This window comes from Stegodyphus dumicola, chromosome X1, assembly GCF_044657685.1.
Source record: "Stegodyphus dumicola isolate Sdum_Otavi_A_Nest chromosome X1, ASM4465768v1".
Lineage (NCBI taxonomy): Eukaryota > Metazoa > Arthropoda > Arachnida > Araneae > Eresidae > Stegodyphus > Stegodyphus dumicola.
The window spans coordinates 206448477-206475459 of record NC_140780.1 but is presented as its reverse complement, the minus strand read 5'-3'; the positions used below and the strand labels follow the sequence as shown (position 1 = coordinate 206475459).

The 26983-nt window shown below is 31.1% G+C and overlaps 1 protein-coding gene across 5 annotated transcripts in view; it reads left to right on the top strand.

The window, feature by feature from the left end:
- Positions 1-26983, top strand: part of LOC118188938 (gamma-aminobutyric acid receptor subunit beta-like) — a 439491-nt gene that overhangs the window by 83331 nt on the left and 329177 nt on the right. For 4 of the 5 annotated variants that reach the window (XM_035359468.2, XM_035359488.2, XM_035359475.2 and 1 more), the window contains exon 2: positions 20013-20095. The exons of the other annotated variant lie outside the window; for it this stretch is intronic. In XM_035359468.2, the coding sequence (XP_035215359.1) occupies positions 20013-20095 (83 nt within the window). The remainder of the gene's footprint in view (positions 1-20012; positions 20096-26983) is intronic. 5 annotated transcript variants of the gene reach the window in all.

Genomic DNA, 26983 nt, shown 5'->3' with positions numbered 1-26983 from the left:
TAAATAATGACCACCTAGTGTATTTTATTTAGTTACTAAATTTTTCTTTGGCGCATAAACAAAAATACATTATGTATGCATGTAAATAACTGTAATCTTGTTTATTTCTTACTACAGCTTGTCACTGGATGGTGTTTCCATTCTAGTAAAGTTTGTAGCCATCACCGAAATTACTAGAAATTATGCTTATTATACTAGAAATTATCCTTATCATAGGTGATAGATGCTCATCGGTCAACTGGGATCTTTTATTATTAATTTTCAACTGTGAAAAAGAAAAGCATTCTTTACATATAAAACGAAGCGATTATTCTTAGTGCCATCATTCGTTATTGAACTTATTTATCTTTAAGATAAGCAACACAAGTAATTAATAAAATCTATAGCTTCAAATCTCTGAACAAGATTTCTATCACTGTAACTTAATTAGCTCCATTCATAGATTTTCTGATATGTTTTTGCTGTTTTTTTCAGTGGCAATGAAAAAATGTAAACTCGGACTTCAAATAACTAAAATATTTAAATCTTTACAATACAGTATTTGCAAAAAATATATAATTGAAATGCATTCGCAGGCCGCATACAATTGCTTCGGGTCCCGCATGCAGCCAGCGGACTACTAGTTTGAGATTACTGACCTAGAATATTATGCTGCTCGTTTTAGCCTCCATTTATTCAAGAACTGCAGTGTCTGTTTACGGAAATTGCTACTGTTTGTCATGAACATAAACGAATATGCTTATTTAGGTAGAGTTGAGTCCATAAAAGTAAATGGCTATAAAAACCTCTCTTACATATTATGAATTCGTTGGATCATTTTGCAGAAATAACTTGCTTTATTTGATGATGTTTATCTAACAAATTTTCTAATATTCATTAGCATGAGCGAAAATAATTTTACAATAAATTTCCATTAGATATAAGCCCAACAGCGGCCGAGAGGTAGAATCTCTGAACAGTGGTAATTAGATCTGAGGTTCGATTCCCGTGAATGATCTAGCTGCATGGGCGTTTTCGAGGCTTTCCCCATGTGTAACGTTTATACTAGCCAGTTTCCCTTAGAAAGTCCTCCACGACAGCATCCCTCCTCTTAGGCAGACAGCCCTTGAGGCTTTGCTGTAATCACCTAAACCAAACCTTTAGAAATAAAAATAAATTAGAATTCTTTTCAAAAATCTTGTGTCACTACTATCTTTTTCTCGTGTTAGCTTCAAATAACTTAAGACTGGCTCCGTATATAAAACCGCTGAGCACTAGCACATCAGTACAGTGGTGTACCGTTTGTAAGTTTCACGTTTATACGATTTTTACATTTATGCGTCGTTTAATCTTGGTCCCGATGCATTCCTATTTATTTTAATAGCAAAATACATGAAAGTCGCGTAACTTCGGTTATACGTCGCTTTTACTTGACTTAAATGCAGTGGTTTTACATTTCTCTGGCCCACCTTTCAAGTGCTTTTTTTTTTCTAGAAATGGAGATTGGAACAAGGCATGAGACATCACAGTTTTCTAAGGCAGTTGAAAATCAGTTCATGAATAGAGTGGATGACGTCGAAGGAAAAATATATATGTCTTTTTCTTCTGAACAGGACGCTGAATTATTAGAATTAACTGATACAAAATGTCACGGAAGGGAAAGGCAATTCAAATATTAAAGAAATTTGATGAGAACACTAGTTTGACGAAATTTGAGTTAGCAAAGAACCTGGATATTCCTGCGACAATGCTAAAAGCAGCTGCTTATGATAGAAAACTTTGAAGAAGGAGCAGAAATTTGTAGACAATACGCTTCGAAGAAATTAGGTGTTCAAGTTGGAAAGTTTCCTGAGGTCAAGGTAGTTATGCTAAAATTTTTCATTTAGTGTCATGCATTCCATTGAATGGCCCCATGATAATCGAGAAGTCAAAGAAAATAGCACTTCGAATGAATGTGAAGGAAACTGGCTTTTTAACTAAATGGCTGCATAAATTTAAACTTCAGCATAGAATCTTATGATGCATAATAATTGGAGATTCAGAAATCATTTGCGTTGACTCGGTTGAAGAATTTATCCACTAAAATAGATTAATAGGAATAAAAAGACATTTTTAATGTTAACGAAACTGCTCTTTCCTAACTGCAAGAACCCTAACTGCAAGAACCCTAAATTTCAAAGATGACCAGTATCATGGAGCTAAGAAAAGTAAAGAAATTTTCGTTCTTTTACATTGTGCAAACGCTAACGGTACGAAACAAAGACTTCATTAGTTATATACTAATATTTGTGAAACATTCAACACCATGCAGGAATTGTCGGAAATGAATGAAATTTAGTCTATAAATTACTGATAGTGGTAAAAATAAAAGATCAAATTTACAAGATAAAAACAAAAAGAACATCGAAAATCAGTACTTTTGTGTTTCAGCCACGCTGAGCGATGAGAACCTGTACACGTCGTGGCATTGAATATACAGGTTCTGAATGTAATTCTGAATAATGGCATTCCATATGACTTCGACTTGACGCCAAAGTATAATCTTAAGTTTATGCCCAATTAGCTGTACGAGCGAGTCGCTGAGCGATGAAATTCCAGAGATACTCAACGGGCCGACATATTCATAGACATATCCGGGGAAAAAGAAGGCCATGAGAGAAGTGAAACCTGTTGTGCCCTAAAGAAGGCTTGTGCAGTGTGAGAAACATGTGTACGGGCATTATCCTGCTGAAATACAATGCCCGGAATGCGTCGAAGAATGGGGAGGATCCACAACTTCCGTTAGGTAGCGATCACTTTTGACGTTACCCCTAATATACACTAGATGGGATAGACAGTTATACCCAATAGCTCGCCACACCATGATGTCAGGTGATTGGGCGGTATGACGCTGGATAACACACTGTGGCAGCAGACATTCCCCTCTATAACGTCTTCTACATAGTCTTCCATCATTGTACTCCAGAATTGTGCGAGACTCATTGGAGAAAACAGTTTGTTGGCACAGGGCACGCCCCGCACTGTGTTGCCGTGCCCAATGAAATCAAAGATATCTATGATTCAACAACAAGAGAATCCTGCGTAGAGGAACCCTTGCACTCATTTCATGCTGCAGCAGACGGCGACGAACCGTGGAGCTAGACAACACCTGTAGCCGTGCTCCAACTTTGAGCAACGAGAGGACGCTTTATGATCTGTCATAACCATGCAGATGAGGTGAGTGTCGTTCAGTGCCGTTGTGCTGCTGCGGGCCACACTGCCAGGATTTCGCCTTCCTTGGTTCTCTTCTGCCCATGTCTTCCAAATACGCATGAATATTGTGCTACGTGCAACATTACGCTACATGCAACATTACGCTGCGCTTGCTCGACACTGACCACCTTCTCGCATACCAACGATTCGGCCTCGTTCGAACTCCGTTAGTTGTTGGTATTGCACCCTCCGCTGTTGACGAGATATATCGCCCACTAACTACACGCTACCGCAGACAGAGAACGATAAACAGGTTTCAACGCAACTTTATAGTCCTTTATATGCATGGAATAAGCGGTCGATTCTCATTCCACGGATGAAGAATCGCTTCATAATTCTAATCATTTGCATGTCTTACTTCACTTTACATTTCCTATAAATTTGGTTCAATTTGCATAATTCCTTCGTGGTGCTGCAGTTCTCACAAACATTAGTGTAGGAAAGTCACAAAAAAAGATGCTTCAAACATGTTAAAATATCTATCCTTAAAATATAAAACAAAGAAGAAAACATATAACTACGAACAATTTTACAGAATGGCTCAAGAAAATAGACATAACTGTAAATTTATTTTTTATGGATCAATGTACCGCACATCCTCAAATGACAGATTTCTTGCAAAATGTGAAAGCTGTTTTCTTCCCCTCAAATTGCACCAGAGTATAATAACTTTTAGATCTATGTATCATTAAGAATTTGAAAATACTTTACAGCAACGGTTGATTCAAAGAGCCTTCAAAATATTTACTACAGTAAATATATAGAAAAAACTGCAACTTCTTGAGGTTTGAATATGATTTTACTTGCCTCAAGTAAACCCACAAACAATTAAAAAGTGATAAAGATAACACACCGAATAAACATTAATATAGAAATCAAACAACAAAGAGCAAATGAGATCTCATTTGCTCTTTGGCAGCTGAGGATGATGGTTCGGTAAAACCATCGAAACTAGTCCTGGAAAAATTTGCAAATATAACTCTAATGTTTGTTGTTTGACTTTAAATTAATTTAAAGTGCTTCATTAAAAGGGGATTATCTAACCCAGGGTCAAGTCAAAGTGTTGAAGATAAAAATGATGACGAAACTGTAATTGTGGATGAAGACTGGAAACTACTGGGATTATCTACAGTCAAGGAATTCGTAAACTGTGATGCCAATTTAATGACATTAGACTTATATACAGTTGAAGAACTTATTGAAGATATTTTACCAGCTGAATATATAGGTAGCAGGGATTAAGAAGAAAATGAAGAAATAATCTCATCCCACCTTCTCTTCAAACTGGAGTCTACTGCATTGACACCTGCAATTTTTTTTTTTTTTTTTGAGTAAATAATACAAGGGAGAAAATTTTTAAATTCAGTTCATAGCGCTTTACTTAAGATTCAGAATTCAAAGACAAATTAAAGACTTTTTATTAAAAAAAGTGAAGTTCTGCTTTAAAATGCTTTTAAAAAAGTTACTTATTCAAGATGGTAATTCAAATAAAGAATGACCTTCCCACTTTTTAATTTTACGTAACTATATACAGAAATTTGCATTCTTATGATTTTAAAAATATAATTTTTATCATTTTCAAATATTAAATTTTTATTACTAGCCTTTTTAAAGTATTAATTAGAAAAATTGTTAAAATTGTTTAATTGTTTAAAATATTAATATTACTTAAATGTTTATGCAAAATATTAATTTTAAATTTGCTTAAACATAATTAATATTTTAAAAAATTGATAATACGTAATAAAATTGTGTCAAAAGGTTAGTAGTATCGAAATTTCGATTATACATTTTCTCATTTATACGTTGTTTGGGAATGGCTGTCTGCATGGATATTTTCTTGGTTTTTTGCTTGTGTAAAGTACGTACGAACTAGAAAGTCCTACATGAGAGCATCTCACTTCTTAGGCAGATATCCTTTGCCGTCTTCAAATAATCAAACTGCTTCAAACAATAATAAAACATTTTCTTCATCCATAAGCACCTGAATATTTAAAAATCACTCGAATTCTATAGCGTTTTACTTTTATTTAAAAGAATACTTATTTTCTACATTCAGAGTGAGAAAATCGAAAAGAAGAAACAAATCGAAAACTACGGATCGATTGTTTAGAGGACAAGCAGCACATTAATTCTCTCGTTGGTATGGATGCCCATTTGTGATTTTATCTGAACTAGCGAATAGAACTCTCTTGAGGGAAGTAACACGGGCTGCCAGTTATCTGACAGCACGAAGTCCTTTGTCGTGAAACCTTCTGTAAACAGTTTACAAAGAAACTATTTCCCTAGTGGCTCTATGAACTGAGATAGTTGTACGCTCTAATCTTTGTATGATGTCGGGATGTTACAGTAAGATAGTGGTTCTCATGGGAAACTGTCACCCTTGGATGATTTCTCCTATGGTGTCGAATATTTTGAAACCATGATTTAAGAGGCACAGGAAACCTAATTCATTATGCTACACAAAAATAGCAGAATCTTTATTGAGCAACATTTAAGAGAATAATATCCATTCTGTTTTAGAGTACCTTAAAAATATTTCAACGTATTGCTACAAACAGTGTCTAGACTTTCATAAATATTGTAAATAATATGGATTTTCATTAATCATACACTTATTAATATAAATACATTCATTACTCATATAAATAGTTCACGTAATTTTAATTAAAACCTAAGCAAGCGAATAGTGTATTGATGCGAATTGATGCGAGTATTTTTCTAAGGTAATTATTATCACTCATTATTGCGTAAAACAATCTAAAATTTCCATTAATTCTATAATTCTTCCATGTCTTAAATTTTAATGTATTTGAATGCACTAACACAGATAAATGAATTTTCGATTTCGATAGGAATGTATATTTTAAAGTAATATCAAATCTCTTAAATGTCAGTTTAACGTGTTTGGTTTCTTTTAAACAGCGTGCTTCTTTATTTAAAAATCATTTTAACATGCTCTACAGAATACTGTTAGTTTTTGTAATGTTGCGTTTGAATACTTCTGAAAAATTTCAAATACATTATTATAAGTAATTAACTGCGAAATGTTTTGTGAAATACATTCTAAGCAGTAAACAAACCTTTTTCCTTACAGATATCTGTACCAAACGTTCTTTTAATCCCACGCTGTACATTATTAAGCTTAATATCTAATTGTTGATAATACTTTAAAAATTATAAATAGTTTTTAAAAATATCTGGCATCATCGAAAACGTAAAGGAAAATATTTCAGGAGCATAATTTGCATTCTAGGTTTCTAATTTAATGCTCTTAAGTTTAGGAAATAAAAACTTCACGTTACAACATTAAGCAGAAATCGCTTAACCATTTCAAGAGTTGTGATTTTAAGTAACTGAAGGAGAAAGTATGCAAATTTTAAAGAAATATTTTACTCGGCGTGTTTTCTATATGTTTAACTAAAAAAAGTGAGCTAACCAAAAGAATGTAATAAACGGAAAACGGAGACAAGAACCTAGTAGTTTTTGTGTTCTAATATGAGCTAAATTTACACTAACTGAAAGACCAAATCCCCATATAATATTTTATTGTAGTATCAACATATTTTTCTATTTCCTACGAGGCTGAAAATGAGACATTACTTACGCAATGTGGAATATATTATTTTTGAGATGTTATATCGTTTAGTTTTAGCAAGAATAGAATATCATTAATAACAGGTAAATTTATATTTTCGTAGACTTATTACAAATATTTTCTCAGTTCCGCATAAATATATATCTACTCTTTCTAAGAAAGCTGCATTCCTAGGGTAAAACCTTTTATACATTATTAAAATACGTAAAGGTAGGCATAATATTTTAAATGATTATAAAACAGTTTTATTTACTCTAATCATATCTATGGAAAACAGATATATTTAGTGCAAAACGTGTACCTCGTATTCCCGCAATATAAGTAGCGTAAGAAAATAATGTTTAAATATTACTCTAACTAGATTTGAATGTAATGCTAAAACAATGTCCATAAAAAAGTCATGATTTGAAAAACTTTAGCTTTAATAGTCTTGTAAAACCTTTCAATTACTTTTGCAAAATTTATACACAGGTAAAATTTACTACATTTAAATCAACTTATTATACAGTGAAACTTTCCTAAAACAGCTAACTCAACAATTCTAGATAATGTCAGTTTCTTGTAGCCTTAGAGTACTATCAGTGATTTTTTAAGTACTGTTATTTAATTATGTTCTTGACAAATGCGCGAACGTCAGAGGTGGTCATCTAAGCAACTAACCACTACATCAGATTTCACTTCACGTAATTTTCTTCAAATAAATTATTCGTATTTCTATCTTATATTCCAAAGATTAGCACATTTAATATTACATAAACTCTATTAAATATTCACAACTCTATTTCAGAAGAAATTTATGAAAAAAAATTGAAACTTTTTTCATCAAACTAATAATGATGAAAATTAAAATATGCGTAGAAATGTCTATTCTCATACTTGTACAGAAAAATAGACCAAAAAGGAAAAGCAATGTAAACAGTGTACTCTACCGTATTATCATCTAAATTTTCACACAGTACTTTAGTAATGCAAAAACGATTCCTTGGCTTGCATGTCTTGCCTAACTCATTCAATAAATAATGCACATATTAAGTGTTTCAATGTTTACTTCATTTAAAAAGAAACGCCTTTTTATTAGGCGAAATTTAACTAGTACATAAGAAATATTCTTTCTGTACAACCACGGTACATTAGTACTAGTCTAAAAATTCAAAACTGAATTATGCAAGAACCTTTTTAATTTTAGGTAAGGCATGCTCAAATTTATCAGTACACAATATTCAAATGACAAAAAATCTACATCAACAAAGCTTTAAAAAGGTATTTCTAAATCATAATAAAAAAAAAAAAAAAAAAAACAAATTTTTAAAAGCACAGTTTCAATAGAATGCAAAAAATACTATGTTTCTGCATCAGTTGCAAACACATTGATTCAAATTATCAAGTCAGAAGTTATCGCTTTTCAGACTTTATGTATACTAATTCTTAGGATAAAAGTAAAGATGGAAAATCAAGTTCATGCATTAGTTTTTTCTTAATAGTGAATCACCATTTCAGAAATGTTCAACTATCAGCAAAGTTCACTCAAACTTTAGACTCGATTACACGTGCATGGCTGCACTGGCATTTCCTTACATATTATTCCATATTTACAATCAATGCTAGTATTTTATTTTTCATTATAAACATCTAAACAGTTAAATATATTAAAAATATTATTCATTGCATTACTGCAGCGTACCTACCATCCATCAAGACCATAACACAAACATCCCATATCAACGTTAACGAAAACGGCGCCATGTTGCTTGTTTGGAAATTTCTGTTTCTGAAAGAAAGGGAGAAGGGAATTTTTTCCTCACTTCAGTGTTAATAGGGAGAAAAATAGTTTTACAGTTGAGATGATGTTCAAGACCAGTGTTGATTTTTACCATCAGAAATTTTGATGTAAGTATGTGTGCGTGTGTATGTGTATGAATTCAGAGAACCAAATTTGTGGCCAAACCACCTCCCTAAGATGACCACGTTTAAAAGAGACCAGTATTTCTGAACTCTAAGGTGACCACCAGCAAAGAAAATTCTGGAAGTGTGGTTGGCCGTCTTACAGAGAGACTCGTTTCGTGGAACCTCCTTAAGATGATCACCTCTAAAAGATATTTTTGAGATCGTAAGTACATATTGGTATTGAGAATCACCTCTCTAAGGAGACCAACTGCAAAGAAGCATTTTTGATGTGTAGCTGGTCGCCTTAGAGAGATCTCATTGTGTGGGGGTCATGTGATTACTGTTACTGTTTCTGACAATTTTTTTAAAAAACACGTTAACTTATCATATAAGTGAAAATTAATACTCATATTTATTTATATTCTTAGAAATATGGTCTTAGGGAAGTGGTGGGGATGAAAGGGTTTTCTGTATTGTTTTTATTTTTTTTTTATTTTAAACGTTTCTATTGCTTACAAAAGTGAAATAACCTTAATCTCAACAGTAGCAAATAAATAAATAGAATTAAAGTAAGTAAATAAATAATTTAAAATAATCCGTAGACAACAAGAATACCAATGAATTTTGATTTGCCGATACCAGTATTAATTTCATTGTTTATAAGAGGTCTATTGACATCAGTTAGAGAATATATCTGGAATGATCTTGTAGAGACATTAGGTATTTTTTGAAAGCAGGCAAGATGAAGAATGAGCAATCGCCTTCGCCGGGAATCGAACCACGGACCTCTGGAATACCGGCCCAGCGTACAGAACCACTACACCACAAAGGCACGCTAGGAAGGCGGGAGAAATATCTTATATACTCCCCCTTTTAAAGGGCTGCTGGGCTTTTTAGGGGATCCAATCGCCAAATCCTGGCTGAGAAGAATCATCATTCAACACCCTTTTAGTTCGGGGGCCATTTGTAGAGATATTAGGTAATTTTTTGAAGCAGAAGAGATGAAAAATTAGGAACGCCTTTGCCGAAAATCGAACGACGGACCTCTGAAATACCGACGCAGTGTGCTGGCCACTACACCATGAAGGCACGCTAGGAAAGCGGGAGAAATACTTTATAATCTGACAAAAATACGAGCTTTACCTACGCTTAGCTGTAAACTGGTGAAACGTTTCAAAATTTTCATGTTTTGCAGCTTGACATGCCTATAGAAATGCTACGTTCAACTAAAAAGAGTATTCGTAAGTCTCAAAAGGAACTCATTGTAGATTTTAGTAAATGCTTACTGAAATACTTGCAGCGCAGAAATATTATGTTTTCTCAATCAACCACAGAGGTTTATGTTAAGGAACCATCTCTTGTGTTTAATTAACAAGCCTAAAATGATTTAATGTAGCTAATATTTAGAATCACTTAAATATTATAGAATATTAAATCCTACTTCAAGTTCATAAGTACATATTTAGTGAACACTAGTATCCCTCTATACACGAAATTTGCAAAACCAGAAATTTCCAAACACTATTTGGGTCACCTCTTAATTTTAGATATTTGAAATTGAACAATTTATCAGTTTTGTGTTTTTCAAGAAACTGCACATGTAGCCAGATGAACACATAAAATTCAAAAACAAAACGACATATATTACGCATATTTCTGTACTATAAAAAAACAAGGGTAGTCGGATTTTTGAAAGTAGTAAAAGACAATACTAAATCAAAGATTGTACATTTTTTCCATTCATCGAAATCTTAGAGGATTAAGAGTTGCTAAAATGTTTAAACTGTAAACATGTAAGAAAAATGTATACTTTTAAGTAATTATTGGATAATGAACTCTTAACTCAGATTCGTTGGAAAAAGCAAAATCAATTAGCGGCAGCACGAAAATAATCTTGAAGCCATGAAGAAAGAACTATTATATTTCCTTCTTCATGACTTATTTCTTTGGTATTAAAATCAATATATTCAGCCTTATGTTAAGACTGCAAAGAATTTGAAACAAGTAATTATCTTTTATTTTTCTAGCTCTTACGTTAAAAGAACAGAAATTTAACCTCTTATTGCAAAGACAATGATAGTTTTTTGGTTTTTATTAGATAATTTGTGAAAAGAAGAATGTGACTAATTTTGAAGCTTCATATGTAACTAAAGCTTTGCATTTTTTAAGTTAAGTAACATATAAAACTGGTGCGTTAAGTAAAAAGTTTATTATTTAACTAATCGTTTTTATGTAATTTCTGTTTCTGTCTATTGTACAAATAAATGCTGAATGCTTTTTCGCGAATAACTTCGAACAATAAACGAATTTATTTCTCATTTGTAAAGTGTTATTTGCTGCTTGCATGCAAAATAGGTGAAAAAGAGATTTTAACAAGAATCGAGTATTTAGGATTAAGCACTAAACTCTTTCTGGGTATTCCAGGTATTATTCTCACTTCTCTGAAGAACAGATAGATGCCTTATTACATAATATAACATTGTTTTGGAGAAGAAAATTTGTAACCTTTCTCTAAATTTCTAAAAACTTTTAATTCTTCATGGATCATTACAGCCTCAGGTAAACTGTGTTTATGAGAGCAAGATTAATCTTTTGCATTTCATAAGATATAACACATAAATTTCATTTAATTTTAATTTATTTTTAAAAGCTTGTCAGTGTTAAAGTAACATAAATGCATGTAAGTTGTTTAAGTTGCTGTCATCAATTCAGATTCATTCGATTTGCCAATGATACAAATATAGGATAAGAAACATTCGCACGATTTATTTAATTTTTGAATTAGATCAACTTATTTCAGTGATATTAATTGTGTATGCAGTCAGCTCCGTGTGATATAAAATTTTTCAATAATATCAATAATTAATATAATTACTTCCTTTCTGTAATTTGTTTCTTATACCTGCTATAAAAATTCTCCTTTGATCTTATTCATAGTGATTTGAAAGCACTGTGCTAAACGTGATCCATTTGAAATGCGTTTCTGCATCAATAGGGTTGTAGAGACATTAGGTATTTTTGGAAGCCGGAGAGATTGAAAAATTAGCAACTCCTTCGCCGGGAAGCTAACCATGCACCTCTGAAGCACCGGCTAAGTGTGCTGATCTCTACACCACGAAGGCGGAAGAAATACCTTATATACTCCCCCTCTTTTAAAGGGCGACTGGGGTTTTTAGGGGACCCAATTGCCAAATCCTGGGTATGAAGATTCATCATCCACGACCTTTTTAGTTCGGGCGCCACTGTAGAAACATTAGATTAATTGGAGAAGCCGGAGAGATGAAAAATGAGCAAACGCCTTCGCCAGGAATCGAACCACGGACCTTTATAATGCCGGCCCAGCGTGCAGAAGCACTACACCCCGAACGCACGCTAGGAAAGCGGGAGAAATACCTTATATACCCCCTTTTTAAAAGGCGACTGGGATTTTTAGGGGACTCAATCGCCAAATCCTCGATGTGGAGAATTTTCAACCAACACCCTTTTAGTTCGGGCGCCACTGTAGAGACATTAGGTATTTTTGGAAGCCGGAGAGATTGAAAAATTAGCAACGCCTTCGCCGGGAATCGAACCAGGACCTCTGAAATACCGGCTCAGTGTGCTAACCACTACACCACGAAAGCACGCTAGGAAGGCGGGAGAAGTACGTTATAGGGCAATAAAAGTGACATAGCAATATTGAAGCCAGAGCATATATTGTTTTTTGCTAATCAAAGCCTATGTTATATTGCGTTCATTTACGGGTAGTTAAATAAGAATTCAAGCAGGATATATAGGTATCTTCATGAGGAAATAAAACTAACTTAGGCTATTTTTCTAGCACATTTAACTCATGAACATTTCTATTAAAAAATTCACACACGTTGAAAGAAAATAATTTTTATCATGAATGCATTGGCTACTGATGACCAAATAAACAGATTACTAGCTACTGAGATTTTATTTAGATACCCGATGCACCTCAGTCTCGAAATACTTCCTTGGGGTTTACGGATTGTTTACAGATCGTTTCTAACGATTTGAGTGGAGAAGATGGTTTTAGATTCAAGAAGATGTGAATAGGAGAGATAATAAAACGAGTTCCAGAAATGGTTCAAATACATTACGGAAAATAATGAACTGAAATTTAAAAAATTATTCAGAAATTCCAACAGAAGGTTGTTCGAGCCTAAGATTTATGTATAAAATATGTAAGTGTAACTCTTCAGAAAGTATGTTTACCCCAAAGAACTTAGCAAATATTTGCGATGAGGCAGTAGAAAAAATACGGCTACAACAAAGAGGAAGAGATCAGTAATTCTTGTGAAGAACACAGTATTCGTGAGCATCCACAAAATCCATAGGTGGTATCAAAAAGGAAGCTAAATTATGTCTTCGTTTGAGAAAATGCTCTGATGATAATATATGAAATCCCATTCAAACGTTTACAATCTATCAAGTAAATCACGTATAAATTTGACTAAAACGTTTGTTTCTTCTGTGAATGATTTTTTATCTTAAAAACTTAATGTTATGCTACCGTGAACCCCGTGCACTTGCAGTTACAAGCAGGGAAAGAAGTATTCACAGTTTATACCTTTTCTACGCCTAAATTCCTAGGACTGTATAGTATGACATCTTTTGAGGATTCTCTCAAATATCAAATACGTAAACTTTTGAATAAATTTTAACGTTTTCCAAGATATTTGTTAAAATAACATATTTAAATTCCATTATTACCTCCGTACGTTAACTGTAATCCTATTGCTAAATTAATAAGATTTGTTTCTTCAGATAAATCAGATTCTTCTTAAGACAATAGTTTCTGGGTCACCTAAGTTCACCTTTTTGTAAATAATAACATTCTCCATAATCTAATAATATTACACTTGCAAATAATAATAATATACACTATACAACACCAACCTATACATTATACCATAATACAACATATACATATTTAACAATATTATGCTTCAAAAAATAATACTGTATTACAAATAATAATAATAATAATAATATAGCGCAAGCAATAATAGTGCAGATTCCGCTTGCAGTTACAAATATCTCCTCATTATCTTTGAAAAGTGCGTTCGCCAGGAATGAAAAGGGATTTTTTTATGTTACTTAATGGTATACCAACTGAACAAGCCCCTTGTTTATTCGAGCGTTTAAAAGACAGTCGCGGAAATGAAAATAACTGGAAACGCCTGCAAGAGATGTCTTAATTCTTCGGATTAGAGAACTAATTAAAAAGGGATTAAATTAAAAGAATATTCTTATCATAACAAGTAAAAATTTGTTATTTCACACTTGGTTAATTTTCGTCTCAGTTAATGCTTTTTATTTTCCTCTTATATCTCTTCTTTTAATAAGGTCGTCTTCGTAAAACGTCTTCCAAAAATAATTTGTCTGAATTTTCGACCGCAAGAGTTTACAAAACTAAAGATGTGATTTGTCCTCCATGAAAAAACATAAACATCGAAATCAATGTTTTCACTGTAGTAATTAAAAGACTTTATGACAAGTAGAAAATCAGAGTTTAGTTAAAAATCCTTTGCTAGGTTTTTAACCAGACATTTTGAGGTAGTATATTCTACATAACATTAAATGTGTATACTAAACTAAGTACTTTGTACAGCTTTGCGTAATAATGAGTATGACTAATTAAATAGTTAGCACAGATGTGATATAGTCAATAAAACACCCGTTTTGCATTAAAAAACATATTTTATAATATTTATGTTTTCTGAATAAACTAAAAAAAGAACGATTTTTTCACAGAAAATTAAAATTTTATTTGGAAGAGGTGTTAAAACTATATTATATCTTAGCGTTAAAATAGTAATAAATACTTCAAGAGATTAGAACTTCATACATTTATAGTAACTTCTATAAAACCAACTTATAATATTAAAATGATTTTATCTGAGAGATGTTTAAAAGTCTGACATTTTAAATTATTTTAAGCTGAATACTTAATGGTATAAAAGAAGGTTATTGATCAGTTGGAATCTGAAAGTTCTTATAAAAGGCAATCGTAAATATTTACATAGAAGGGGTACCTGTAAAATGCATAAAAACTAATCTTTCTTAGAACTCCTGGCATCTAAGCTTTAGAATAAACTCTTCTCATAAATTCTGATCATGCATCCCATGACTTTGATGGAAGAGCATTGAATGATTCCATTTCCTCCTTGAAAGTTCTGTGTTCTTGTCCTTCAAGTCTGAGATTCAGCTTCGAAAACGTTTGGCTTATTCTTTCATAAAACATCGAATTTCAATGGAAAGAGGATCAATGGAATAGAAGCCCTTCTTTTTTCCAATAATTCGTTTACTTACATCTAGTCTCAGTTTAGAATGGAAATCCTGGATTGTTAGATTGATTTCAGTTGGTTGTTAGAAAGATTGGAAGCATTCTCCAATGCAATTCCTAGAAAGAGCTTGTCTTATCAGTCATATAGAAAATATCTATTGTAATCCTTTTTTCTCTAAATATGAAATGTATCAAAACTACTATTAAAGATTACAATTCATTATACTTTAATAATTTTGGCATTGTTCACTGAAAGTTCTGTCTTCCAACTGGTGATAACGAAATTTGCATAAAATAAAATATCGTTATTTCTTTTACTTCAGATGAAAAAATATATATGCTATGCCACAACAGAATAAATGCACTCTTTAAAATTCACTATATGTGTTTACCTTAACGTCACTCTGGCGCTAGGTTCACTTAACAGCGTTACGTTTCATTCATTTTATAACTCAGAATTTATATCATCTGAAGAATTATCTAATCATTGCCACATTTTCTATTCAAATACTATAATAAATCTAAAACGATGTATAAAAAAAATTAAGCAAATAAAAAAAACAGTTTTTCACAGATGATTCAGTATTTCTCATTCAATTAATTCAGTTCTCACTTCGCGACAAGGCAAAAATACATAAAAACTCAAAATATCTAAATCTTAAACACTTATTTCCTCTAATAAATTCCAGAATGGATTAAGCATGATTTAATTCGCAATAATAAAAGAAGGTGTTACCTTTGTTGTTGCGAAACTTAAGTTTAGCTGCATTTAAACAACTTTTAAATTGTTGATAATTCGACAAATATTGCAAAGCAGATTTACTAAAGGCATGAAACCTTAACCAGAAGATAAGAACAACATAATTCACTCATTTTTAAAGCACAAAATGCACAATTTACAAACATATAAGAATAAAGAAACTGAGATCACTGAACCGAGTAACAGAGTGGATATATATATCTTATATATATATACTTTTGGTTCGTCCGACTGCAACCAAAATACGAGGTACATATCTGCATGTTATAGCAGTTCTATATACAAAATTGAAACGTTCTGAGACTACTCGTTTTTGAATTATGCGAGATACGTATTTACGTACGTACGCACAGACGCCACGAAAAATTCTATTCAGAATTCATTTTAAACCTGTTTTATAACTTTTTGGGGCGACGAGAGTTCTTTATTCTGTCTTTACGTACAGATGTCACACAAAAACATCGTTAAATTGCATTCGATAGAGGTCAAAATGGATATTTTCGCCGAAATATGATACCTGAAATTTTTCACGATTACAATACTTCCTTTTTATTTCGTACAAGGAAGTAAAAGGAGCAACTGAATTAAGACACCAAATGAAATTTTTGTTAACCTTAACTGAAATGAAAAATCTTAATATGAAACTTCTGAATCTGTAGCGTCTAGAGATTACCATTTATATACATCTGCGAAATATATACGATTACAATACTTTCTTTTTACTTCATACAAGGAAGTACAAAGAGCAACTTAAATTAAGACACCAAATAAAATTTTTGTTAACCTTAACTGAAATGAAAAATCTTAATGTGAAACTTCTGAAGCTGTAGCGTCTAAAGATTACCATTTATATACGCGTGCGAAATATATAAGACTACCTATAAGCCTCTCTTCTTTGATGTTACGATAAAATCTCAGTTGATGATGATTTGTGACATTCTGGTACATTGTTTTAAACGGGCAGAGGAAGAGGGTGTTACTTCGGATTAACTGAACGGCTTTTAAATAGAAAATGTTGCTCGAAAGCTTTCAGAACCCATTAAGGAACAGTAGGGGATCTAAGTTCCTAAATTCTCTCAGCTTAGTGTCCATGGACAGACATTCTGCTGTTCAGGGATGTTTGTTCGTAAACAGGATGTTTCCTCAGTTGCACGTAAATAGTGGTCTAAGGATTATTTAAAAGTTTTTTTAACAATTTGTTACACATAAAACAGAAATGAAAATTAATTTGTGTAAAGCATAAACGTGTGTAACCTAAAACAATTTTTAAACATACATAAAGTTCCTTGCTTTAAATTATAAAACTAGTCTCCTTATTCCACAAGAAATAAATCCAACCTTTGGAAGTAATTTTTGATATCGACGTAAACACATAAATGAAGAAATTACTGTTTACAAAATTACCTTTTTTTTGCGGCCATAAGAAACGTATTTTCGAGATTTAAATGCAATAGAAATTTAGCAGAAACGTACATTTCGTAATTATCGATAGCTGCTCCTAGAAAACTTTTTGGGATTTTATTATACCTTTTTTCGACTATAGATTTTAAGAAAAATCTGCACACTTTAATGACACCTCTTGGATCTAAATGATGCATATAAATGAACCACTTTCGTTGCTTACATTTAAATTATGCAGAACATTGGTTTAAGTTTGCACAATACCTAGAAATTTCGAACTTTTTAAAGAAAATAGGAAACATTTAATGAATTTAATAAATTTAAATTTTAACTGTTGACCTTTTTCAAGGAACATTATCATTTAATGCAGTTATCATTGTCATGTTTAAAATTATTCTCAGATTTTAGAATAATTCCATAGAAGCACAGAGCATTCTAAAAATCTGTAAGCATTTCAAAAAAGTTTTAAATGAAAAAATGGATACAATGGAAACACCATATAAATCGCGAGGAAAAGAAAATTTTTGGCGGGTAATATTCCATGTTCTATCACTATCAATGCTAACAAAACTAGTCAAAGAGGCACTAAACATGTATTCTATGTAAAACACCTGTTGTATATAACAAAAGCAATTATTCCGTGAACCTGAGAGGAAACTAAAATGTGCAATACCGTTTTGAGTATTAGGGTGACGGTTGCTTTTGCTATTGATACGGTGCAATGTATCGATGAAAGTTTTAATTAAATATTTACCTTGCGACAAAGCTAATCCGTGCTTGAGAATAATTTTCGTGCGAACCGCACTTTATATACATTTGTTTGATTTTTTAAGAGATTTAAAGCTTTGAATATTTTCTGCAATGTTGCCAAACTGATTTTTTTAACTTTCAGATCTCTTTAAATATATTTTCGAAGAATTCGTACGTGGAACGAAAGCTTAGGAAAATTAAAATTGTTAGACACACTGAAATGCCCACAAATGTAATGAAATCTCTTCTTAATTAGTGTTTTTCGCGTTTCTTCGATTCAAGGAATCCGTAACACTACAATTTTGTGGCTATAATTCTCAGAAAAGTATACGGAAAAAAAAACATTGAACATGCATTAATGCTGCACTGTTTATCTGGAAAATGAAAAAAAAATTATCACTTCATTATAATTTTACTCATCAGACACGTCTTTTCTTATTAATTTAAGTAACAATAACAGAAATAAAAATATTGCTTTGATAATTAATGTTAGACATTTATTTTTTTCTGTCCACATGATATTTAAAAATTCTTTCGAATTTCCATGTTGAACTGCGGAACCCTTAGAGGATTTTCATGGAACTCTAGAATACCACGGAACACATACTGAAGATAATTGCCTTAAATTAATTTATATGTTAGATGTATGGCACATTTCTAAGCTTTGCATACGTCTGCCAAAACAGTCTCATAAAGTGTTTATGCTACAAGAAATAACCAAATCAATCAGAATATCTTCCCATTTATATACATATCATCTTTCCAAGTAGTATGATCTGAATAAGCTAGAATAATTTTCCAAAAATTTACTGTAAAACTTTCCATACAAATGCAATGTTTTTTAACTCATAAGGCGGTTAGATGACTTGTTACACAAAAATACAATGAGTGTTAAGATATTTATGCAAAACAAACATCCTTTTATAGCAATTTCACTACCTGGAACTAAAACAACTGTTAAATCCTTAAAGTCATGATGAGGTTTTGAAATATGTAGAAAAGAAAGATTTCCTTTTACTACATATAAACAAAATTAACTATGGAAAGGCAGCCAAAAATAATATGTGAAATAGAGGATAAGTTTCTTAAAATACATGCTTCTTAAAGTTTCTTAAAATACATGCTTCTTAAAGTTTCTTAAAATACATGCTTCTTAAAGTTTCTTAAAATACATGCTTCTTAAAGTTTCTTAAAATACGTGCTTCTTAAAGTTTCTTAAAATGCATGCTTCTTAAAGTTTCTTAAAATACATGCTTCATCGATCATATGCACAGCAAAAAAGGGAATATAGCATTAATTCATTTAATTTCTTTTTTGTCTGAATTTATAAATAAATCATAATGGATTAAAAAATAAATATTTCATATGTTATGTCCTCAAATATGAGTTAATCATTCCTAGTTTAAGAAAAGTCTCTAAAACATCATTACAAACTTACACTAAAATAATATACATCAGGCACTTGGAAGTCGTGACATTTAAGTCGCAGGCACTTTACTACTGGCCGGGAAAGTGATATTTATGGTATGCATAAAACTTAATACTTCTAATTCCGTATTGTCTTCTATAATTTCAGGAATGTATTTGCTGTAAAAATTATGGAGCACTTTCGTTAAGATTTAAGTTAGCATTCTGCAGATTCTCCATTCATTCTACATTCAATAAAAACGCCATTTTTTGCTATAATTTTCAAGAATTTATTGTTATATTTGGTCAACAATCGCCTTTCACGTCATAGTTTTCCTTACTCGGTGGACTCATGCAATAACGGTAGGTGTAAAATTTTATACTTCGTTCTACCTGTAACTGGAGGCCATCAGCTAAAAGATAAGTATCATAAATTAATGACATGTTAGTTTTTCAAATGCACGAAATTCTGTATCATGTGGTATGCAACGCTTTCATTAGGTGTCACTGCGCAACTAATGTACACTTATATCTACTTTGTTGCGGGAGCGTAATTATAATTTCAGGCTTTCTTTTACATTTGAATTCAACAACGAAAAGATTATAAAGACAATTTGTTTTTTAAAAGTACATATAATTGTTATACGTTTTTACTTCTATCTTCTGAAAAACGTTCTTATTTTTAGGGATGACAGAGTCAACATCACCAAAATTCTCAACGCATTCTTTGACCAAGGCTATGATCGGCGGGTCAGGCCGAATTACGGAGGTAAGTAATTTGTTGCAAATGTTAAACATTAATATCAAAATTACTAAATTTAACATGAATATTTTCATATATGTAACTTTACCCTTTGTATTGTTTGCAAATGCATTTAGAGCTCTAATGTTTTACCTTAATGATTACTATTATAGGTCCTGACTTCTACTGCAATTTTAAAGCATCAAACATTTTTCAAATAGTTTTGTATCGTGATATTAATTGTTTTTAACATTTGGAACGGTTTGGTTTGTAATAACAGGTGAAATATTTTCTGTGATGTAGGCAGTCATTGCTTTTTGCAACTAAATATTGCTTGAATTGCAAATCCAGATTGGTTTTAATTGAGAAGGTAAATAAAAATATCTTTTTATTATTGTTCCGTATTCGAAAGCTTCCAGTAAAAAGTATTCATGAAGTAGGTTTCATTTTTGTTTCCGATATTCTTCTCTTTAAGACTATTTTGCTAATTTTCATCCCAAAGGAGAAAGTACTCACGTTTTGGACAAATAGGTAAGCTAATAATTCTTTAAAAGCATATAAATAATATTCTGAAATTAATAAATTCAATATAAATTTTACTACTTAATCAAGTTTTCTTCATTATTTGCTCAATGTTTTTAAAAATGTTAAAATGAATTTCCTTCAGAAAGCTTCCAGGTAGGTTTTTGTGTGTTAAATCAGCACTCAGACAGGTCAGTTTTTATTGCTTTTAGGTAAGTAGTAATTACTTTGGCAGATTACTTAAGATAGAAACAGAATGAAAAATATATCATCTAATTCTAATTCTGCATGGTATTTCGATTTATATGTCTTTTCCCACTTTTTTCTGAAACATATTTCAATTTGAATACTTCAAATTAAATGGTGTTAAATTTTACGAGCACAGTTTATGTTCGAAGAATTTAATAATTCATATATAAATAAGTATGTCATAAATGCTCAGGAAAGCAATATAAAAGTTTCTGATTTTATTATTGGTGCTATTAATTATGCATTATTATCGATGCTTCTAGTGTCAATTGCTTAATAAACTGTTTTATTCATTTAATTGAAATGCGTATTTTTATTACATTACTTTGCTTAATAGTCTTTGCCTTAAAATACATTAAATAGTAGTTAATCATTTTTAACTTAAAAACGGCTTTTGCTAAATGTTTAAAATTTCAAGAATATAATGCAGAACAAATACGTATCTCAAAACATTTGTGATACGTACGTGTATTTATAAAACTTATAAACACACGTAGATGCATTTACAAAACTTCTCATTTTTATAATTAACATTATTTCCATTATTAAGCAAGTAAGAAATTTTCTTATAATTTTCTTTATTTTTACTGTGTTTATATCATTTTGTCGTTCATCTGTATTTTATGCAGTAAGAAAAACTTTTTCTTCGTTATAGCGAATAACCTTCGGCTGTAGAAAAAATTATTTGTCTGAAAGCATTTGCCTTATAATTACGTAAAAATGAAGAATTATTAAAATGCTGCAATACTTTATGTATTAATTATTTAAGGCATTTTGTGTGACAGATAATTGCATGTATTATTGAAAAGCCATCATTGTATTGAGAATAGTTGTGTATAATTGCATAATTATTAAATTAATTGAGTTTTCTTGTAATAAGTATTTCAAATTTTAGTAAAATTAATTAGCAGTGTAATCATCATGTATATTTTGAATCATTCCTATTCTACTGCTTAAATAAATAGGCAGTATTCTGAAGCTTAATTAAGATTATTACACAAAACGCTTGACAAGGCCGATCATCTTCTTATGAAACTGTAAGTGTTAAGTTTAAACGTGGTTAAATTCAAGTTCTAGATTTACCAAATGTAGAGTTTACACTTAAAATGCAATACAGGAAATACCATCGGATGTTTTGAAGTTATGATGTTATAAAACTTTATCGCGGGTTATTAAACTTTTCTTTGTTAATTTAATTATCTTAACATCGATAATAACAGAAAATAAGTTATAGTAAAGCAGTATTCGCAAATAACAATTCAATAAGGTATATAATTACATTTAACATTCCTAATATTATAAAGACCAGTGTAGTTTCAAATCATATATGCCACTTATTACTAATCAAATATTCGTTAAAATTAAAAAACCTTGATGTGCTTTAGAGTGATTTCTGAGAATCAGTTTTAAATAACTTGTTAATTAACATAAACTCGACCCACTTATATTTTTCACTCGATTCGACTATGTCTGAAAATGGAGTATTTTAAAGATGACGTTTGGTTATATTGAATATAACAAAGCAACGAGGACTACGTTCCGAAAAGGAGGGATGCCTTCGTGGAGGACTTTATGAGGGAACTGGCTCGTATTCACGCTACACATGGGAAAAACCACGAAACCAGCCCTGCAGCCAGCCAGTTCGCGTGAAATCGAGCCCAAAACTGATCGAACTAATTTGGTGGTCTTCAACATTTGGCCACTGGTTGGGATGAAGAATTTTAAAAAAACTACTGACACTGTTTCACAATGATAGATTTATTCCCGATTATATGGTACTCCGAATGAAATAATCCTTTCATTAAGGATAGAACCTTATACAAATGGCTAGTTAGAATGCAGTTCAAGCAGGGAAAATGTAGAACATATGAACGAAGTTTAATTTGATGATGTTTAAGGAGCAGTCTAGTATTGGATAACTTTTACTTGAGGTATTTTAGTAAGGTGTATTCAAATTTAGTTGCAAGTAAGAGATTCAACAGGTTTGTATTAAAATTTTATCCCTTGATAATGTAAACACCTTACGAATCCTCTTCTCAATATTTATTGTAGAAGGCATTAAAATTATCCTTAGGCTTTCTCTTCACTCTTTACTTAGTTCTTTAATTCAAACTCCTTTGTCTGTAGTGTGACGGCTGTAGACAATATTATATTATATTCTATAATAATGTAAAGAATAATTAACTATGACTTTACGCTAGTTTTGCCTCTCTATATATTACAAAAATAAAATTTTATAAAGATATTTTTCACCAGATTTTATCAGACATATAAATCTCACGTAACATTTTTGTTCTTCATAGTAAAGTGAATTCAACATGCGTTCGCAATTGCTTAAAATAGAAATATAAGAAAATGACTTTCTTAGAATTATTAAAATTTATTGCCTATCATTATTTTATTTAAAGAATTTAACTTTACTTTATTCGGTACTTTGCTTTGACATATACATAATGAAATCAGACGGAAATTAGAGTACATTAGTTTTTACACGTTACATAAAAAGTGTTGCAATTATAATAAAAAAATTGAGTTGCAATTACTCTGGACATTTCATAAAAGAGCTTTATCAGAAATGCAATTAACTTTTCAACTTAACAAAAAAAACTGCAGCTGAATTTAAAAACCATTATTTAATAAATGAAAGAATTTTTCCTATGTTCCTTATTTACAATTGCTTTATTTATGATTTTTACAAAATGAAAGCTAATATTCTTTAAAAATTAAATTTCGTTTATATTGATTCGAACAAAACCTCTCAGAATATCCTTGAATTCAGTTTAAGCAGACTGACTACTTTCACAATGTCTTGTGTACCTGCTCTATGTATGGCCGTAGCACACTTAAACCTTAAGAAGAGTGTATCGGCAACAAGACACATTTAATAACGCGATACTTAACCGTGTTGTTGTGACTGCATAACCGTGACTGAAGAATTTAGTTCCAGTTGATATAGTCTTCCATGCTTATCATAGAGCAAATTGATGATATTTATCTAATTATTTCTTTTTAATCACACAGATTTGAAGTTTTTTATTGTGGTAGAAATTTAAATTGGTGTATCCAAAATATTCAAGACTATTCGCATATTTAATTTATAAAAAATAAAATACTTATTTAGACTCCCAGAAAGAAGATTTTAAAAAATGAAAGTCATTTTTTTTTAATTTTTATTTCCAGAAAAATGTTTTAGATTCAGATGTTATATCGTTTAGTTCAGTATTCTGTGTTGAAACCCGAAGGGCATTCCTATGCCATACATTTATAGAACAAAATAATGAAATTCATGTAATACTTTATTTTCCTGAAAGAAATATTATAGTTATAATTAAATAGTATTCTCTTCGATTTAAGCTATTCGCATTCAAAGTAATTAGGGCTCTGCAACCGGAAAAATTCATCATTTCATTAAATAAATAACATTACATAGGCCGAAATATGCATGCAGCTTGTATTTTTACAGAAATACTGAAGTTATAGTTCAATAGTCAAACAATTCTAAATTTTAATACAAAAATAATCATAGTTATTCTAGTTCATATATTAGCACTTAATACATATTATTTCATATATTATACAGGTATAATAAACATGTAAACCTCGTAGCTTACTGAATTCACCTAAATTAATTACTGGAATTTTTAATAGGGGGCAAAGTCTTTTTTAACTGTCATGAAACTAATACATCATAAAACTAGTAAATTTTATTATTATATTCACAATGTGAGTATTTACTTCGCTTTAAACTTTACCATTCTGTACATAAATAATAAAATTGTGGTTTTTTGTCATGAAAGTAATTTGAAATAGCATCATATTTTATTTGAATGGTGCGAGTTACTGTCGTTTTAAATAATTATTCTCATTTCTTAAGCATTTATCATACTAGAAGCTAGGCCTAGTGTGCAAAGTGTCTTCAGTTATTATTAACAGATCAGACTTAGTAACAAATAACAGTTCGAACATATTTTTAGATTCTGAATTTGCTGCACTGAAGCAGTTTAAAGCTGCAAATAATGAGCATGAACTAATGAGCATGAAAATTAATAACATGCTGTCAGATCTCGATAATCAGAAAGCGCTACGTTCGTTTCACAGTTAAGAATCAAGGTAGAAAAGTGTAATTCAGTTACCACCATTCGTAGAGATAGTTCTAAAATCGCAATATCAGTAATCAGAATACATATTAAAATGCTTTTTAAGAAAATAAGTGACCTACTGTATTTTATAATTCCCTATTAACAACACGTACGTGCATTTTATTAAGAGGCTTTGTTAAAATTGATGCTACTGATAAAGTGAGGCTCTCTCCAACTTCGAAGAATACATATTGTATTCTTTCCCTAGAAATTTCAATCCTAGTGTAAATTAGTGAAATCTGACTTAAGGTAATTTTAACCCAGGCACTGAATAAATCGAAAGAATAGCATTCAAAACTAAAGAATACCTTTTTGTTTATATAATAGTCACAGAAGCATCTCGAAGAATTGTGATAAAAACCTTATGCTAAGGTAAGCCAACAGAAGAGAGCAGAAACTTGAGCATAAAAATATTTTCTTCAACAAATTCAATGAAGTTCTCAAAATTAAAAAAAAATCGCAAGGTACTAAATATTCCCATATTTATCTTAGATATTTACTACACTAATGCCGAAAAATAAAGATAACATATTCACAAAACTGAACTTAGCAGGCAGCCCAAGATTCATACCAAGGTTTTTAAGTCCAAAACTTAGGAGCGATGCACTGCTTCATTTATCAACACAGAGAGCATTGCCAAACTGCTTGTTTCAGGCCTTTGGATTTGAGACACGCCAATGCTTTACATTTAATAAATAAAGCTTTTGATCGACTGCTGTGACCCACACATATAAAGTGATAATGAATACTCGAACTTATCCAATAACGGGAAATACAAACCTCAGTCTAAAAGGGACACTTCTCTTTCGCACTGAGAGAGAAAAGGGAAACACTCATGCATCCAAGACGCTAAAGAGTCTTAGAGTTATGAGTAATAGGCAAAATCGAATCTATATTTTGTTAAAAAAGGTGCAAATAAAGCTATCCTTGTAAATAATAGAAAAGGATACTATTCAAAAGGGTCTTCATAAAGAATTAAGATGATTTCAAAATTTTTTAAACCTGATAAATAGTAAAATAGTAAAATATTCAAGTCATTCCTAATGGAATTTGTAAAATTTAAAATATAACTAGCAATCATATATTCAGATTGTATGAATATTTTACCAATGAACGTTATGAATAATTTCTTAGAGCAAAATAATCTTAGGTTCAAAATTGCAATATAAATAGTGTCTGCCTATGGCAATATGACATTTAATGAAATTTATGTCATGTAATATACCTAATTTGTAAGTATGTTTGTTTGGAATATTTGCAATATTTATGTAATTTAATTTTACTGATCTGTTACTAACGTTAGAAAATGGCAAATTGTGCAATATCCCTTATCATCCAGCTTATTTCAAAAAACATTTGCAATATAACACAACACGTTGGTATCTCTGAATTCATACGATATTTACCTAGAATGTTTATGTAAGATGCATTAAATCTTAATTGGTTACAAAGTTATGAAAGGAAAAATGTTATGTATTTCGCGCATACGCATATAAAATTATTTCTTTAGATACTCATAGCTCATCATGTGTTCTTGCTTTTCATTTCAAATTTCAGTATTCGTCTCTTTTGAAATTTATCACATTTTGCATAAGTTTCATTAAATTTGGTGGAAAGCTTTTTATACCATAAGCAAAACCAAGCATATAAAAAGATTGAAAAGTTTCATATCCTTGTCAATATAAACATTATTTCTACGAGAATTCATACGAGCATTGCATACAGCATGTAAAATGTGTTCGGAAAGTTAGAGATCATTTCCTGGGGTTTAAGATACAGGATTATAAAATACGTTTTCTCTTAATCATTTTATTGTCGGTCGCCCAAATGCACTCGTGATTAATTGTTCATGGAAAATGTGACTTCAAATATGTTATTTACATAGCCAACAGTTACTGAATAATTCGTCAAGCACCCATTTAAAAATTCCAAAAATGTCTCAGAGCCGAAGTTTTCGGTGACTTTTGATAATAATCTTGTACCTTCATTTAAGGGCATGTAATTC